Raw genomic sequence first — 15,763 nt, forward strand, 5'->3', positions numbered from 1 at the left:
CATTGCCCTTTAACCTTAAATCTCATTCACTTGCTAATGTTTTTTTCCAATGGGCGAACACAAAGATAATAATACAAGAACTCCATTACATTATCAAACTTTTTCCATGCAAAAAAGTGATATTATCGATATATATGTGTTATGTTTAAGTCTCAATCGAAGGAATTTGTATATAAATACGACACGATTAATATTTGTTATACTAGCAGATTAATTTTTGAGATGGCGACTGTTTTTGCCTCCAAATGTTTTTTTCTTGCTACCCTTTTCATCTTGCTAATCTGCTTCTTCTCGTCAACTTCTACTCGAGGTATGAAATTCCTATCTAGCTTGCTTTTGTTACCTAAAAAAAATGGATATGAAAGCTAAACAGATGATTTCAATTTCAAGTTTCATTCTATAATATTGTTTCCAACATATATAGATAGCAAATTCTGGCAAGGAAAGAGCTTTTAAATGTTATCTCTAAAACAGACTATATATTGACTCTATATTTTTGTCGATTTAGAGAGAAATTTACGGATGGAAGAGAGTATTCTTTATGATCAACCACATGCAGAGGAAATGGTTGCGACAAAAGAAGAAATGGGGGGCACTGAAGATTTAGCAACGATCGACTACGCTGCTCCACGAAAGAAAACTCCGATTCATAACTAGAAATTGATAAATCTAATCCGGATGATCATGTAATCTCTCTTTAAATTTATATATACGTAGATCAATGAAGATGATAGAGGTGATTTGGTTGATAAAATTTAGTGCACATATATTATTTGAAATAAAGTGTAAAAATACATAATAACACAACTCATATATATGTTTACACGTTCAAAGCTGTAAAATGCTGCAGAAATGTGATGTGTATTAATGGTTGGCTAACTTCAATCCATATTTCTCACGTTTTTTGGTTCATCATGTATTAATTGTATTTAATATAGCAGTGATAATCAGTAGTGATGTAAAAGAACGAAACGAGTTAAAATAATATTTGGTTCATATTTTAAATTATCAAATTTAAGCATTACTTGAATATGTTAGAATTTTTTTTAAAACCAAACTCGAGTTCAAATAATTATTTTGTTCGATAGTTTGTGAACAGCTCGCAAACTATAATATTTTATTAATATTATATTTATATATTTCGAGCTTTATTTTTGAATAGTTCGTGAATTATTAGAATTTTTTGAGGAGTATTGCATGGAACATAAAAATGTATAGCTTTCTTTATAAAAAGACATTCTCGAATAAATTTTTTTTTGGTGAAAGGATGCACAAAGAAGGTTCAAAATGCTTATAAATCAATCAAAACATATAAGAAAATGTTGGATCCGTAGCTGTTGAGTGCACAAAGAAGTCTACCTCCAATACAATGAGACGTGCTGTCGTCCCATTTTTTTTCCAGTTCTCGAGCGGTTTACAGTTGCCGCATGGAGAACTCTAACATAAGACAGGCAGTGAATCAAGGACATGCTCAGAGAGCTCTTCTCCTGTTTCGCCAAATGAAGCAGCAATCTTCTGCACAACCCAACAACTTAACTTTTCCATTTATTGCAAAAGCATGCGCGGAATTATGCAACCTCGGATTCTCCCAGATCATCCATGCCCATGTTGCGAAAAGGCCGTACAGTATAGATATTTATATATACAGGCGCTTTGGTTGATATGTATGTGAAATGCAATTCTTTGGAATGCGCTTATGAGATGTTTGACGAGGAAATGGGTTTCGTCGATATCGTTTCGTTTTTGTTTAATCGTTGACACAAATGGTATCTGGAAATAAGGACCGGAATCTGCCGAGTGCTGTTAATTGTTTTGGGATTAAATCTGGTTTTGAAGATTGTGTCGGTTGCCAACACTTGGGTATCTGGACATGCCAAATGTGGGGATTTGTGCGTCAATTTGGATTCTTTAACCACTGTTTCATGGAATGCAATGATTGCAGGCTGTTCTTATGTTGAGGACACCGTGAAATCCATTGGGATTTACAAACAGATGCTTTGTATCGGACATAGGCTTGCTTTCTTCGTTTTCTCATCCAGAATCTCTGTGTCATGGCATGCTGATTCATGCTCATGGAGTCAATATAGGTTGTTATTGTTAATTGTCCCACATCGGTAGGATAAATAACATTTGAGTGGTATATATTGGCTTGGACAACCCTCCCCCTTGAGCTAGCTTTGGGGTTGAGTTAGACCCAAGTTCCAATCTTAACATGGTATCAGAGCCCGAGTTCCACCATTATGTGTTGGACTAATTGTCCCACATCGGTAGGATAAATAACATTTGAGTGGTATATATTAGCTTGGACAATCCTCCCCCTTGAGCTAGCTGTTGGGGTTGAGTTAGGTTCAAGTTCCAATCTTAACAGTTATGAAGATGTGCTTTCTACGTTTTCTCAGCCCGAACCTCTGTGTCATGGCATGCTGATCCATGCTCATGGAGTCAAGATAGGTTGTTATGAAGATGTCATCTTGCTTAATACTCTTGTTTCTATGCATTGTGAGCGTGGAGACATTGATTCAACACGATATATATTTGACGACATGAAGGTGAAGTCTCGTGTGACGTGGACTGCTATGATTGGCAGGTATGCAAAGATAGGTGATCTGGATGAAGCTTTCTCCTTGTTTCATGCTATGGAGGTTGGAGGAGAGGAACCTGACTTGGTTTCTGTTGTCCATTTGATATCGGCGTGTGCCAAAGTTGGAGCCCTGGAGGTTGGAAAATGGATCGATGATTTCATGGTTTCTAAGGGGTTAAAAGGAATGTAATGGTGTGCAATGCATTGTTGGATATGTATGCGAAATGTGGTAGCATACAAGATGCTGAGGAAATGTTTCATGCCAGATGGGAAGAAAGTTGTTTCTTGGACAACTATGATTGCAGGATACGGACTACATGGAAAGTTTCGAGAATTGTTGTATCTTGTGGATCAGATGTTGAAGTTGGTTTAGAGCCGAATGACGCGACATTTCTCACCGTTCTTCTGGCTTGTACTCATGCTGGTTTCTTTAAGGAAGGGTGGGGATTCATTGACAAGATGGCTAAAGTTTATGGATTGATTCCTGGTTTAGATTACTATGCGTGTATGGCTGAACTCATTGGACGTCAAGGAAAGTTGAAGTAGCATTGAAGTTTATCATACGCATGCCCATCAAACCAGATGCTGGGGTGTGGGGAGCTTTGCTTTGTGACTTCAAGCTTCATCGAAATTTGGGGATTGCTGAATATGCGGCACCTCACCTTTTTGAACATGAACCACAGGCTGCGGCTCCATATGTGGAAATGGCTAATATTTACGCATGGCAAAAGAGTGGGAGAGGATTGCTGCTATGCGTAGAGAAATGAAGAGCAAGCAAATGATAAAATCTCCAGGTCGAAGTGTGATACTTACGGAAAGTGCTACTCATTTACAGTGGAAGATATGTACCATCTAAAAGGTGTCAAATATTTGAAGCATTGGATAACTTAGGTTTGCAGTTGAAAGATGAAATGGAGTTGTTCTCTAAAGGAAATGCTATCTACACAAGTTCTCGTGGAACCAATGTGAAATCTTATCTATACTTTAGCTGCCTACTCCATGTGGTTTCATTTGGTTTCGTTCATTATGTGGTGAAAATGTTAAGCCTGTTTCATTGGTCGTGGTGAATTGCGAGGTTAACTTTCCAATAGAGAAGACCTTATAAAGAACATTATGATTATGCCAACCATTTTCACTAAAATCCAAAATTCGAACTCTGAATAACGTTTCCTTGAAATAATTAAAGACACGAATGCGTATGCAGTTCAAGACAAGGGCTAATAAATATTTTTAATGGCTTGTTCACCGTAAGAAACATAGAGGCATAGAGACCTTTCAGTACCTGGGCTGTTGCCATCTTACATCAGCATCTCCCCTAGAATGGTGAGAATTGGATGACATGACTCAACTCAAGTTTAATACTTGGCCAGTGTTTTACGCGCGTACAGCTGAGGCCACTCCACTCAGAGATACGGTATTAGCAATGAGTAACTTCAAATTGAGGGGACGGCAGTCTTTGAATCCAGAAGGATGAGACAACATGAAAGTGAAACCTAAATCTCTTAATTTTTTTCAGGCTTTCCAGACGCGAATTGATCCATCAACCGAAGCAGAAATCATACAACTGTCCTTGGGGTGATAACTTACACTAGTCACCTGTCACCGAAGTGTCAGAGACAGCAAATGAAGAAAAGGAACAAATTTTGTGAAAGCTTTCACAGAACTATAGTTAAAACTCAGGCGAGGACTATAGAACTCAACAAACTAAGGAGAATACATCTCTCTCCTAGTAAACAGGAAATATTGGCATAGTAGATGTGTTTCTTTTAGCATCTTCCTCAAGGACGTCTCAACTTAAGAAGAATTCTACACAAATTTCTTTGGGCTCCTGATTAAATATTGAAAAGCAACCTCACTATATATCATAGTTGTCAAGGGCGCAAGGCGCGCCGAGGCGCACAAGGGCTCTGGAGCCTGAGGCACAAGGCGCAAGGCGAGGCGTGCGCCTTACCGAAGCAACGCACGTTTTTAAATTTTAAAAAAAAATATTTATCTTAGATTAATATATATTAAAATATGAAATAATTAAGTTACAATGTCACACAAAGTAACAAATAATTAATAAGTTCATAATAATAAGTAACTTGATTAAAATTCTTCCATCATCCAACTGTCGTCGCGTTGTTGGATGTAATTCTGTTGCAGTTTGCAAAGCTCTTGTCGCTTATTTAATTTGTTAACTGGGCTGCTAGGGTTTGGTGTTGGGGTCGGCCTTTTACATTTTAAGTTAATATTAAAAAAAACAGAGAAGTTACATTTTAAGTTAATATTACAAAGGCGTGCCTAAGGCGCGCCTGAGAGCCTTTCCAAGGCGAGCCCAGGCGCGCGCCTTTGTAAATTGTTGAGCCTGGGATTGCCCCAGACGCAACACCCGCGCCTGGTGGCGCCTCTCGCCTTGAGGCGAGAGGCGCTCGCCTTTGACAACTATGCTATATATGGTGCCACAAAGAGCGTATAAGAAGCCATTTCAATTGCAAAAGCTAACTGGACCAAAACTCACAAAAAGGCTGCATATTTAACACGTTGACGAGCATAAAAATTTTAGTGCAAGGACACAGGGAAATATGTTGAAGAAAAGATAAAGAAACTTTACCACAGACGAATGAGCTCGAAAACTAGACACAACAGATGCATCCACAAGATCCCAAAAATAAATAAAACCATCTTCTGAACCACCAGTCACATGGGCATCTGTGTTCGTAAGGCAGCTGTCCATCTTAAAAGACTGATAGATACGAAGATAACAATCGAATTAGAAATTTAACCTGAGAAAAATCAATGCTATGAAATTGCAGATGTATTGAAGAAGGAAATGTGATCACGAGGCTGGAGGAATATATCAAAATAAATAGTCAGCAAACGTTGGAAGAAAGGTGGAAACCATGCACAGGTCACCAATGAACTGTTAAAACAAATATTTACAGTGTGTTTAACTATCTTAGAATGTAAAAAGGTGTCTTTGCAAGTCTTAATAATATGCATCAGCACTAACCTTGCTGGTATGGCCTCTGTATTCTTGCAAAAGTTCACCAGTTGTTCTGCAACAAATATGGAATCAAGAAACAACGTAGCTTTGTCGAATGCAAAGACACAAGTAAACTTCTGTCTTTTACCTGTCTAAAAGACGCAGGGTGGAATCCAGACAACTGGCTAACACACAATTACTATCATTTGAGAGAGAAATACAGTTGACGGGCTGTCCCAGGACATCAGATATTTCCCTGTTCAGAACCATCAATATTTCAGAAATTAGAGTCTCTGTGCCTCATGAGAACAAAGAAGTGACCTCATTATAAGACAACTTACCTACCAATTCGAATATCAAATGTTCGCACAGTTCCGTCAACACTTCCGGCAATTATCTCAGTTTTTGTTAGACAAATGGACATCACACTATCAGAAAACGTGTCGATTATCTGAAACATACACGAGTAAGCATATCAATTTCTTTGACATCATTATATTCAAACCATCAGGAAAGAAGGCAAATCAACAGATGAAACAACACAGAATCTAGTGTGTAGAACATGGTATTTCACTTGGAAAAAGCTTAATGGTGTCCAATCAAATAGAATCTTATCACTATGACATATTCTACGTTAAAGTACGAGTCAAGGGATTTCAATATGACACCCAGAGTCAAAATTCCCAGGGTCGTACATGGTCTACAATATGAGTGGTTAATGCTGAAAAACGGAAACACCATCAATGATTGGGCGATGAGGAGCATGAATGAACCAATCATCCAGAATGAAAGACAAAAGATTTGATATATAATATTCACATCAACAAGGTACATCTTCATTTCGAAAGTTCATCACATAAGAATTACAAAGTTAAGCGTGCTTGACTTATGACGATTTTGAGATGAATCACCCCTGTGAATTTTCTAGTGATGATATAAGCACGACGAAAAGAATCGTATTGATATGGTGAGGATAGTCGTCGAATCAAGGGCGTTATATTTAAGTTTTAAACATTTCATACTAAATGATTGGTTACAAGCCCAAAAATAAATCCAAGAGCCTAAATTGAGAAGAATGGTTTCATGGACTTTGATTTAGAGCTTTGATATGGTGTATTCTTAGTACCAAATGTAAAATTTATCAGGTTGTTGCTTGAGATGCCATTTTACTTTAGAGAAAATCAACATAGCCCATAACACCAATTTGCAGCTTTTTTTACCTTAAAACTTTCTCTAGTTGTCAAAGTGGTGATTATCACCCCACAAGCTTTCATCTTAGACTCGTTGGGGTCAAGCACACGTATCTAATAATTATGCTCAAATAACTTAAATCAATACTCAAAAACCTTTTGGGAGGCTAATTTCAACCATTCTATTTTTTCTTTAAAGACTACTGGTATCAACTATCACTACTCACAGGTGCTTCCAATAGGGGCCATTAGGTAAACATGTACAAACCACCTTGAATGTGTATTTCTTATCTTATTTTCACTAGCTGCTACACAACCTTTGCTTTAATATACTAGTTTTTCATTTGACCATCCTCTATACAGCAACTCATCCATTTTAACACAAATCCTTCGTATGTAGTGCATATCGACTCAAGACTCACAGCCACATAGATTGCCTGAATTAAAGCACCATAAACCTTCCGTGTTAATTTTCATCCGAGTCCAGTAAAACTATGGTTTCAGTTCGATTCAGATGGTTATAGGAGAATGTCTTAGTTTATAAGGACATGATCCATCATCGCATGGGATTTACTCTTATAATCTTCTCCCAATATTGACGTGGTTTTTGAACCAGTGTGAGGATTTGCACACTCATAATCAGCAGCATTTTCAGCTCACACACTGACTGCTCTTGTTAAGGGAATATATATGTTCTAGATCCTCACAAACAAGAAGCCTGTATTCCAAAATTCATTTTCATCACTTTAGGCTTTATCTAATCCTCGTCTTCAATATAGTATCCGAGCCAAAGAAAGTATTAAATTATTAAAAGCTCCCCCGCAGCCTTTTCTATGTATGAATCACCCCATGTATAACTTTTTGGCAAGAGGAAAGAAAAGAATTAACCTGAATGGGTTCGGTGCTGTGAGATCTGCAGTCCCAAGCACGCACAGAACGATCATAGCCAGCTGACATTACCACTGATGAATACTCGTTAAATTTCACAGCATTCACCTAAAATCAAGGGAGAACGACTTTAAAATACCATCGTACATGCTCTTGAAAATGTCAGAATTCCACGTTCAAATCAGGCCATCAACTAGATACACTAATCTCTAAATCACTATAACAAAAGGAAAAGCCCATTTGCACTAACCTCACTATCATGGCCACGAAATTTCCGAATAACACGTCCAGTAGCCACATCCCAGTAAAACACTTGCCTATCTCCTCCACATGAACAAAGCTTCGAATTATCCCTACCAAAACAGTTAATGGATGAGTAACAAAAGTAACGAATAAAGACGGGCCTTTTATTTTTCAACAGCTAATAGAAGCATATCATTATCAATTGAACTATTGTTTTTTTGAATTTCCTAGGTTTTCTAATGGGTTCTTACGAGGTGACATGGACATCGCGAACTTCGCGGCCGTGGGACTTGTAGGTCTTGATATGCAATCCCCGGTGAGGATTCCATAGCCGTATCGTGCGATCTTTGCCGCAGCTGAGGCAGTACTCTCCGTTCCCGTTGAACCTGGCCGCTAACACCGCGCCCTCGTGCCCTCGGAGCACGTACGCCTCCGTCCTAGGCAATTCCCCCGCGCTCATCCGTCTTCAAATTACCGCTTTACGTTCTCCACTAGCTGCAAAAATACTCTTGAGTCGCCGTTAAGGGGCCTCAAGCCCAAACATTTAATGGGCTAAACTCCTTATTGGACTTTTTATATGGATTCTGTGCAAATTTGAAATTACCATGCTCATTGTGTATTCTTATTTACTTTAGATTATTAATTAATTATTATATAAACAATCTACTTGATCTTTTGGAATGACCGTTTCCAAAAGACAATATGTCAATATTATCCTTATCTCACTAAACAAAATAATTTTCAAATAAAAATATTACTGTCATTGCACAAACAAATTACATCATCATTAAAAAAAAAACCAGTCATCAACACAATAATTTTACAAATTAGAAACATTTTCAACAAATGGTACATGTACCCGAAAGTGACATAGTTGGGTAGATAAATACCTGTAGGCACGAGACAACTATCTCTAAAGAACTCGGCAAACTTCAGGAGAAAAAGGTCTCTCCTCACAAAGGGGGTCGCGGTAATCAAAAACGACCAAATATTTACCAAAAACATAAATTTACGAACCATGTATGAGGGTTGACGTTTGCCAGTGCCAGAAGGTCAATGAAGTTGGTGACGGATGATAGGGAAGCAGGCGACCGAATCTTCGGTGAACGACGGTCGTAACTATAACAGTCATAAGATAGCGAAATTTCTTGTAAGGTAAGTTCCGACATGCACAAAAGGCGTAACGATCTCGTTCGTAATCTAAATATTAATTTAAACCCAATATAATTATCTATTAAAAATAGATCATACATACACACAACGCATATATAAATTTTAAATAGATCAGATATATTAAAATGGTTCCGAATTCATTTTCAAGTAATTCAATGTGATTCACTGCTGATATTGAATCTGATTTATATCCGAAACCAATAACTAGTTATGGATTAAACCCAACATAATTCGGATTGCTTCCAAATTGATTCAATCAATTAATCATACTTAGTAAAGACTTAATTAACATCACGAGCTTTCCCTTTTCTGTTTTTTTTCCCATAGAAAATATCACGAGCTAGTAGGAGTATCAGTACATTAAAAAAAAATCACTTTCATTTAATGCAATTATTCTGAAATGATTGGCACAAAAAAAGATTGATTACTCCAATAAAATTTGTACCATTTAGAGATAAAAATATTAGATTGAAGTGGAGCATTGAAATAATTCATACTATCTCCGTTATAATGGTATGAATTTCATTTTTTTCGATTGTCTCAAATCTATGATCCATTTACATTTTTTCAAAGCCTTGCTAAGATATCCCTACTGGATAAGTTTTGAGAAACGTGTAATCCTCTGTATATGAGACCCCATTTTATTGTGTGTGAAAAAATAAATAAGACTTATTTCCTAACATTTGTCAAGATTTTACAAAAAAAACATACATTATAAAGACAAAAACTATGATTTTTGATGCCCCAGATATTCAACCGCGCTTGAGTTTTCATCCCGAGGACCTTAAACTTAACCCGTCGAGCACGACTCGTCCAAACTCGATACCATCTATAAACGAGCTCAACTGTTCTTCTTGAACACATCGGTCGAGCACCAGACCCAGCCGTATCCCTGATGACCGAGCACCAGGGTAGGGCTCGGTCGAGTCCTAGTGGCCGAGCCCTGGTGCTCGGCCGAGCACCAGGGTAGGGTTCGGCCTAGCACTAGGGTAGGGCTCGGCCACTAGGGTGGCCGAGCCCTGGTGCTTGGCCGAGCCTGGGTAGCCGAAACACTTCGGTCGAGTCTTGGTGCTCAGCCGAACCACACGTATCCGAGCCCAATCAGCGTCTGGAGCAGGCTTCTGTCAAGCACAAATGCTTGTGACATGAATCTCAGGCCCAAGCCTGTTCCTATCCTAAGAACTTTGTCACATGTCAAAAGCGTGAATAATCTTTAAATATTCTAGAATCCCGTCGTATGATTAGATGTGACGAGGAATCCGGCCCGAACTTGCAGTGATTGGAGAAGAATTTAATTTTTTAAGAAAATTTACATAAAATAGATTTCGACGCGGTATGGGAAGAAGTCCTCTCAACCACTATAAATACCCATATATATTTCATGGGGGGATCAAGATATTAACTTTGACATATCGCATATTGCCACTTCTCTATTCCTAAATCCGATCAAAAGGTCAAGGTGGTCGTGTCGGAAAAATTCTCGTCACCTTCCAATATCCATTAGTCTGTATAAACCGGTAGTGTTTCATTCGTTTCGGTTCAAAACATTGTTGATCTGAAGCTCAAGTTCACCAGACTGGACCCAGGGAAAAGTTGGTATCATCAGTTTTCATTCGGGTAAAAATATAGGGATTTCATTAGTTTCGTGGAAAGATGTATCTATGATTATATATATTCTTTGCAGCACGATATCTCTTTGAAGAGGTCCAACATATATATTTTGAGTTGATGATCTATTTAAATAAAAAAAATTCAATATTAAATAAAAAAAGATTAATTTGAATATTTTTTTGTTTATAATTAATCAAACTCGATTTTTTTTTCAGGTTCGGTTTGAACAATTTAAACAATATTAAGAGACTTTTGGAAATTTTTTGAATTTGGAGAAGTTAACGAGTTATACTTTAATAAGTTTGATGAAGTTTTGTATAGAACTTCAACAATTTTTGAGATATTATAGTGTTTGACAAAACTAAATGATTTATTATCAAATACTTATATTGCCTATAAGATTTTGTTAACTATCCTAGTAACTATTGCATAAACAGAAAGAAATCTATTGAAATTGAAGTTCATAAATACTTATCTTCGATCACTAATATCACAAAATAGACTAATTAATGAGCTAGCTATATTGTTGATTGCCAAAGAAATGATCCGAAAACTGGATTATACAAATTCGATATATATTTTTTCCTCTAAAATAACTAGACGATTATTATTTATGTAATTATTTCAAATATTTATTGATTTGTTTTTAATGTAATATTTTTGTTTCTTGTGTATTTATGTACTATTTATTATATTTTTTATTTTCTAACTGAATTTTAGCATTATTTATATCAACAACATAACTTATTTTTAAATTTTTCACTTCGGGCTTCATCGAACACCGATACGGTTTTGAGATTACCCGATATGATGCACACGCCAGAGGTGTTCTTCGAATTGCATGCCAGACACCCAACGAGTAACCGTCCGTGCGCGGCCTGTCATTGGCAAAAACCCACAGCTCATGGATTCCATTTTTGAAGAAGAATTTTTGGCTTAAAGGTATATTGGTGGTAGTATGATGTACTAAATTTTGAATTGGATCAATTTTTAACTAACTCGATTATTTGCTTGTTTTATAAGTTATATAAAAGATTCTAAAATATTTCAGATAAATTAATTTTTTGGGTAAATGTGTGTCTTTTTCAGAGGAAAAATTTGATATTAAGAAAATGTGATTTCCTATTTTCTATCAATAAATAATAAATAAATAATATCTATTAAAAGTATATTATTATCACTTATGAGCCCTTATATATCGGGCCTGATATATATGTTACAAGCTGGGCCATCATGGGCTAGCCGTGTCCAATCAAAGAGAGGGAACAAATTTGCATCGAATTCATTTCTAATTATTTTGTTTGATAAATAAATTATTATTATATTTTTATATTTTTAAATCAAATTTCGATCGATCCAATTCATCCACTCGGCCAAAACCCTCGGCCCCCAGTCGCTGGAACACCTCTGTCCTCCACCTCCACCTCCACCTCCACCTCCACCTCCGCCCCTTTTCCTCCGTTACCTCCACCTGTGTATTACCGTGTTTTCCCCGTTTCCAAGCTCCGATTCAACAGATTAGATAATCCTGCAATCGTTCCTCCGCCATCGCTACCTCCATCTGCCGACTGTTTTTCATCGACTAAGCCACCTCTACGTGAGTCTCATATCCAATTTTCCCACTCTTTACACCTTTGAAGCTCACACTTCATCTCTTTGTTAGTCATTAAGTTCAGATTTTTGTATGGATTTTTTATTTTTGTTTTATAATATCTGATCTACTTTATATTTTTCAACTATTTCTTGGTTTGACCTCCTTTTCTGTGCTTAATTTTCTAACTTCTAAACGTCATAAGCTGTTTTCAAAGATGAAATATCAGGAAAAAACGATCTAGTTAAGCCTCTATGTATTACTAGTCTTCATTTTGGAATTTGATTTTGTAATTCAGTTCGCACAACACTTAAAATGGTGTTTCTTACACAAAATCTTCTCAAATCCTGAGCTTATGATTCAATTATATCGTTACTGTTTTGACTATAGAAATATAGATTCAGAGTTATCTGATGTTTACCGGATTAACATGCTATGAGTCTTCCTCTTAATATGCTGTTTAGGTTGGTTTATGACCTTTTTGTTTTTTGCAGGGTCTTTGCAGTAGTATACTTTTTTCTTATTTTGATATACAAGTTTCGAGAATGGTGGTATTGAAAGACATTCTTCCAAAGGCAAAGTCATCGGTAAATACAAATTATGATCACACCAACGATCCATGGTTTAAAAGTAGGTACAGTTTGTCTGAGGCTGAGAATGTAGAGACCTTCAAGGCCAAGCCAGTGCCCCCATATTTGAAACGGGCTGGATTTAAGCCCTCAAAACCTGAGGACTTCGGGGATGGAGGGGCATTCCCTGAAATTCACTACGCACAACACCCACTTGGCATGGGCCGGAGTACTGGTCAGAAGCCTTCTGGGAAGACTTTACCCCTCACTGTGGATGAGAGCGGGAACTTGAGATACGATTCTATCGTGAGGCAGAATGAGAATGCAAAGAAGATTGTATATTCACAGCATTCAGATTTGGTTCCGATGGTTGTGAAGGATAAAGATGAAGTGGAGGAGGAGATGGATGTGGATGAGAAGCAGAAAGAGATCGATGAGACTACACAAGACACCAAGGCTGCCCTTGAGAAGATTGTTAACGTGAGGTTGAGTGCTGCGCAGCCCAAAAATGTTCCCACTCAGTCCTCAGATTCTAAGTTTATCAAGTACAAACCATCACAGCAGTCTGCAGCTTTTAACTCGGGGGCCAAGGAGAGAATCATTCGCATGGTAGAGATGCCAGTAGATCCTTTGGAGCCTCCCAAGTTTAAGCACAAGAGGGTTCCAAAGGCTTCTGGTTCTCCGCCAGTGCCAGTTATGCATTCTCCACCTCGTCCCGTGACTGTGAAGGACCAACAGGACTGGAAAATCCCACCTTGTATTTCTAATTGGAAAAATGCCAAGGGTTACACCATACCACTGGATAAGCGTCTGGCTGCAGATGGGCGGGGTCTTCAGGATGTACAGATAAATGATAATTTTGCCAAGTTATCAGAGGCTTTGTATGTTGCTGAACAGAAAGCAAGAGAGGCTGTTGCAGTGCGATCCAAGGTTCAGAAGGAGATGATGATGAAAGAAAAGGAGAAGAAGGAAATGGAACTACGAGAGTTGGCACGAAAGGCACGATCTGAGAGAACTGGTGTTGCTCCAGCTGCTGCTGTGCCAATGCCTTCTGAGAGGGGTGCAATCAATGGCGGTGACACAAGGATGGATTATGAGAGTGTAAGAGATGCCCCAAAAGAAACAAAGGAAGAGAGAGAGGAGAGATCGAATCGGGAGAAAATTCGCGAGGAGCGGCGGAGAGAGAGGGAGAGAGAGAGGAGGCTGGAGGCGAAAGATGCTGCTATGGGGAAGAAGAGCAAAATTACGAGGGATAGAGACCGTGATATTAGTGAGAAAGTTGCTCTTGGAATGGCCTCCACTGGAGGAAGGGGAGGTGAAGTTATGTACGATCAGAGGTTGTTTAACCAGGAGAAAGGAATGGATTCTGGTTTTGCCACGGATGATGCTTACAACATCTATGACAAGGGCCTGTTTACTGCTCAATCAACTATGAATACCCTATATAAACCTAAGAAAGATGTAGATGATGAGATGTATGGAGGTGAAGATGAGCAGCTAGAGAAGTTAATCAAAACTGAGCGTTTCAAGCCTGACAAGGCATTTGCAGGTACTTCTGAGAGGACTGGGCCTAGAGATAGGCCTGTTGAGTTTGACAAGGAGCAGCAGCCCGAGGAAGATCCCTTTGGCTTGGATCAGTTTTTGACGGAGGTCAAGACAGGCAAGAAAGCAATGGACAAAGTTGGGAGTGGAGGTACCTTAAAGGCCAGTGCTGGATCCATGCGAGATGGCTTTGAAGGGTCAGGTAGGTCGCGAATCAACTTTGAGAGGGGTCGCTAAGTTGGCGTTTGCTTCAGTTGAGACACTTATATAGGTACAAATATATGTTTTTTGTACCTGCTGTCCTGCTTGCTTATTTTAACTGCACTTTGAGTTTTACCTAGTTGTTTCGTCATAGTAATTACAATAATCTGTATTCGTGTTTTATCAATCATCCGTGTTTTATCAATAGCCTGTTCTATGACTATGTTACATTGTATTGGTGAAATCGTCTTTACTAGGTTGTAATGTCAACATCGATTGGCTTTAGATTTTAAATCTCGTATTTCGATATGTCAACAACACGAACTTTACAAAACCTTGTAGCGAGTGTAGAATCTGATATAACCAGATTTAGAGGGAAACGTGCAGAAATTTACGAGGGTCCTGTTGCCAATCTTTGTAATTTGCACCATCTGTTGTGTTCCGAACTTTCAATGTTTCGGCAATCTACATGGTCCAATCTGGTCACTTGTGTACTTCACTTTAAGAGAATACGTGCCACAAAATTAGAAGTTTTTTTAGAAATATCACCCAAGTAGTATTTACATTTTTGAAATATGTGAAGCAGAGAGGAAATATTTTTTTTCCATTTTAATATTGCTTTGGGTTGTTTTAACGACTTTGTTTATTAATCGGAAATGGTTGGTAATAAAAAATAAGACTACCTTATTGATCATGGGTTTTAACTAGCCGAGTTTCATCAATTTAGATTGAATGCTTGAATTCTGAGATCATGACTGTGAAGTTCAATTAGATCGTTGGTGAATACTATCTGCCAAAAAATTTCGTTTTTCTATCATACACAAGCTGTCATGTTTCTAGTTATCATCTGCACAGTTCATTCTATTGAAAAAGTGAGAGATTTGTATAAAAAAAAGGAAACAAAAGAAAAAGAAGTATTCTAAAATTCCAGGCGCCAGCCGATCGCACTGAAAAAGTTATAGTCATTCAGCTTAGGCGGACCTAGGCGTTGACTCATCGACCTACGCATCCTTGGTGCCGTGGATTGTTAGGATTTTTAGGTTTTTTGAAAAGTATTTTGGGTTAAATTAAAAGTTCAATTAAAAAATTAAATATAATTTTTTTAATTGGACCAAAGTCTAACAAAAAAATACGATTTGTTTGCTTGTCATAACATAGCAAACTTCATCTTTGTTTGCGAGAGTGAGAAAATTTTACGATGATGATTTT

The 15,763-nt window shown here is 37.7% G+C and overlaps 2 protein-coding genes and 1 pseudogene across 2 annotated transcripts; 2 read left to right on the forward strand and 1 right to left on the reverse strand.

The window, feature by feature from the left end:
- The first annotated feature begins 1,427 nt into the window (after positions 1-1,427).
- Positions 1,428-3,648, forward strand: LOC140824382 (pentatricopeptide repeat-containing protein At4g19191, mitochondrial-like; annotated as a pseudogene).
- A 32-nt stretch (positions 3,649-3,680) lies between these two features.
- Positions 3,681-8,377, reverse strand: LOC140823723 (uncharacterized). Its single transcript, XM_073185199.1, has 8 exons — positions 8,119-8,377; positions 7,875-7,977; positions 7,625-7,732; positions 5,888-5,997; positions 5,695-5,802; positions 5,574-5,619; positions 5,175-5,306; positions 3,681-4,177 (listed from the first exon to the last, which is right to left on the reverse strand). The coding sequence occupies exons 1-8, from the start codon at positions 8,325-8,327 to the stop codon at positions 4,094-4,096; spliced, it is 900 nt and encodes a 299-aa protein (XP_073041300.1). The 5' UTR covers positions 8,328-8,377; the 3' UTR covers positions 3,681-4,093.
- Positions 8,378-11,997: 3,620 nt separating this feature from the next.
- On the forward strand, positions 11,998-14,848 carry LOC140823724 (SNW/SKI-interacting protein A-like). Its single transcript, XM_073185201.1, has 2 exons — positions 11,998-12,248; positions 12,737-14,848. Exon 2 carries the CDS (start codon positions 12,788-12,790, stop codon positions 14,588-14,590), a length of 1,803 nt encoding a protein of 600 aa, XP_073041302.1. The 5' UTR covers positions 11,998-12,248; positions 12,737-12,787; the 3' UTR covers positions 14,591-14,848.
- The last annotated feature ends 915 nt before the right edge of the window (positions 14,849-15,763 follow it).

Source organism: Primulina eburnea, chromosome 2, assembly GCF_022965805.1.
Source record: "Primulina eburnea isolate SZY01 chromosome 2, ASM2296580v1, whole genome shotgun sequence".
NCBI classification, from domain to species: domain Eukaryota; kingdom Viridiplantae; phylum Streptophyta; class Magnoliopsida; order Lamiales; family Gesneriaceae; genus Primulina; species Primulina eburnea.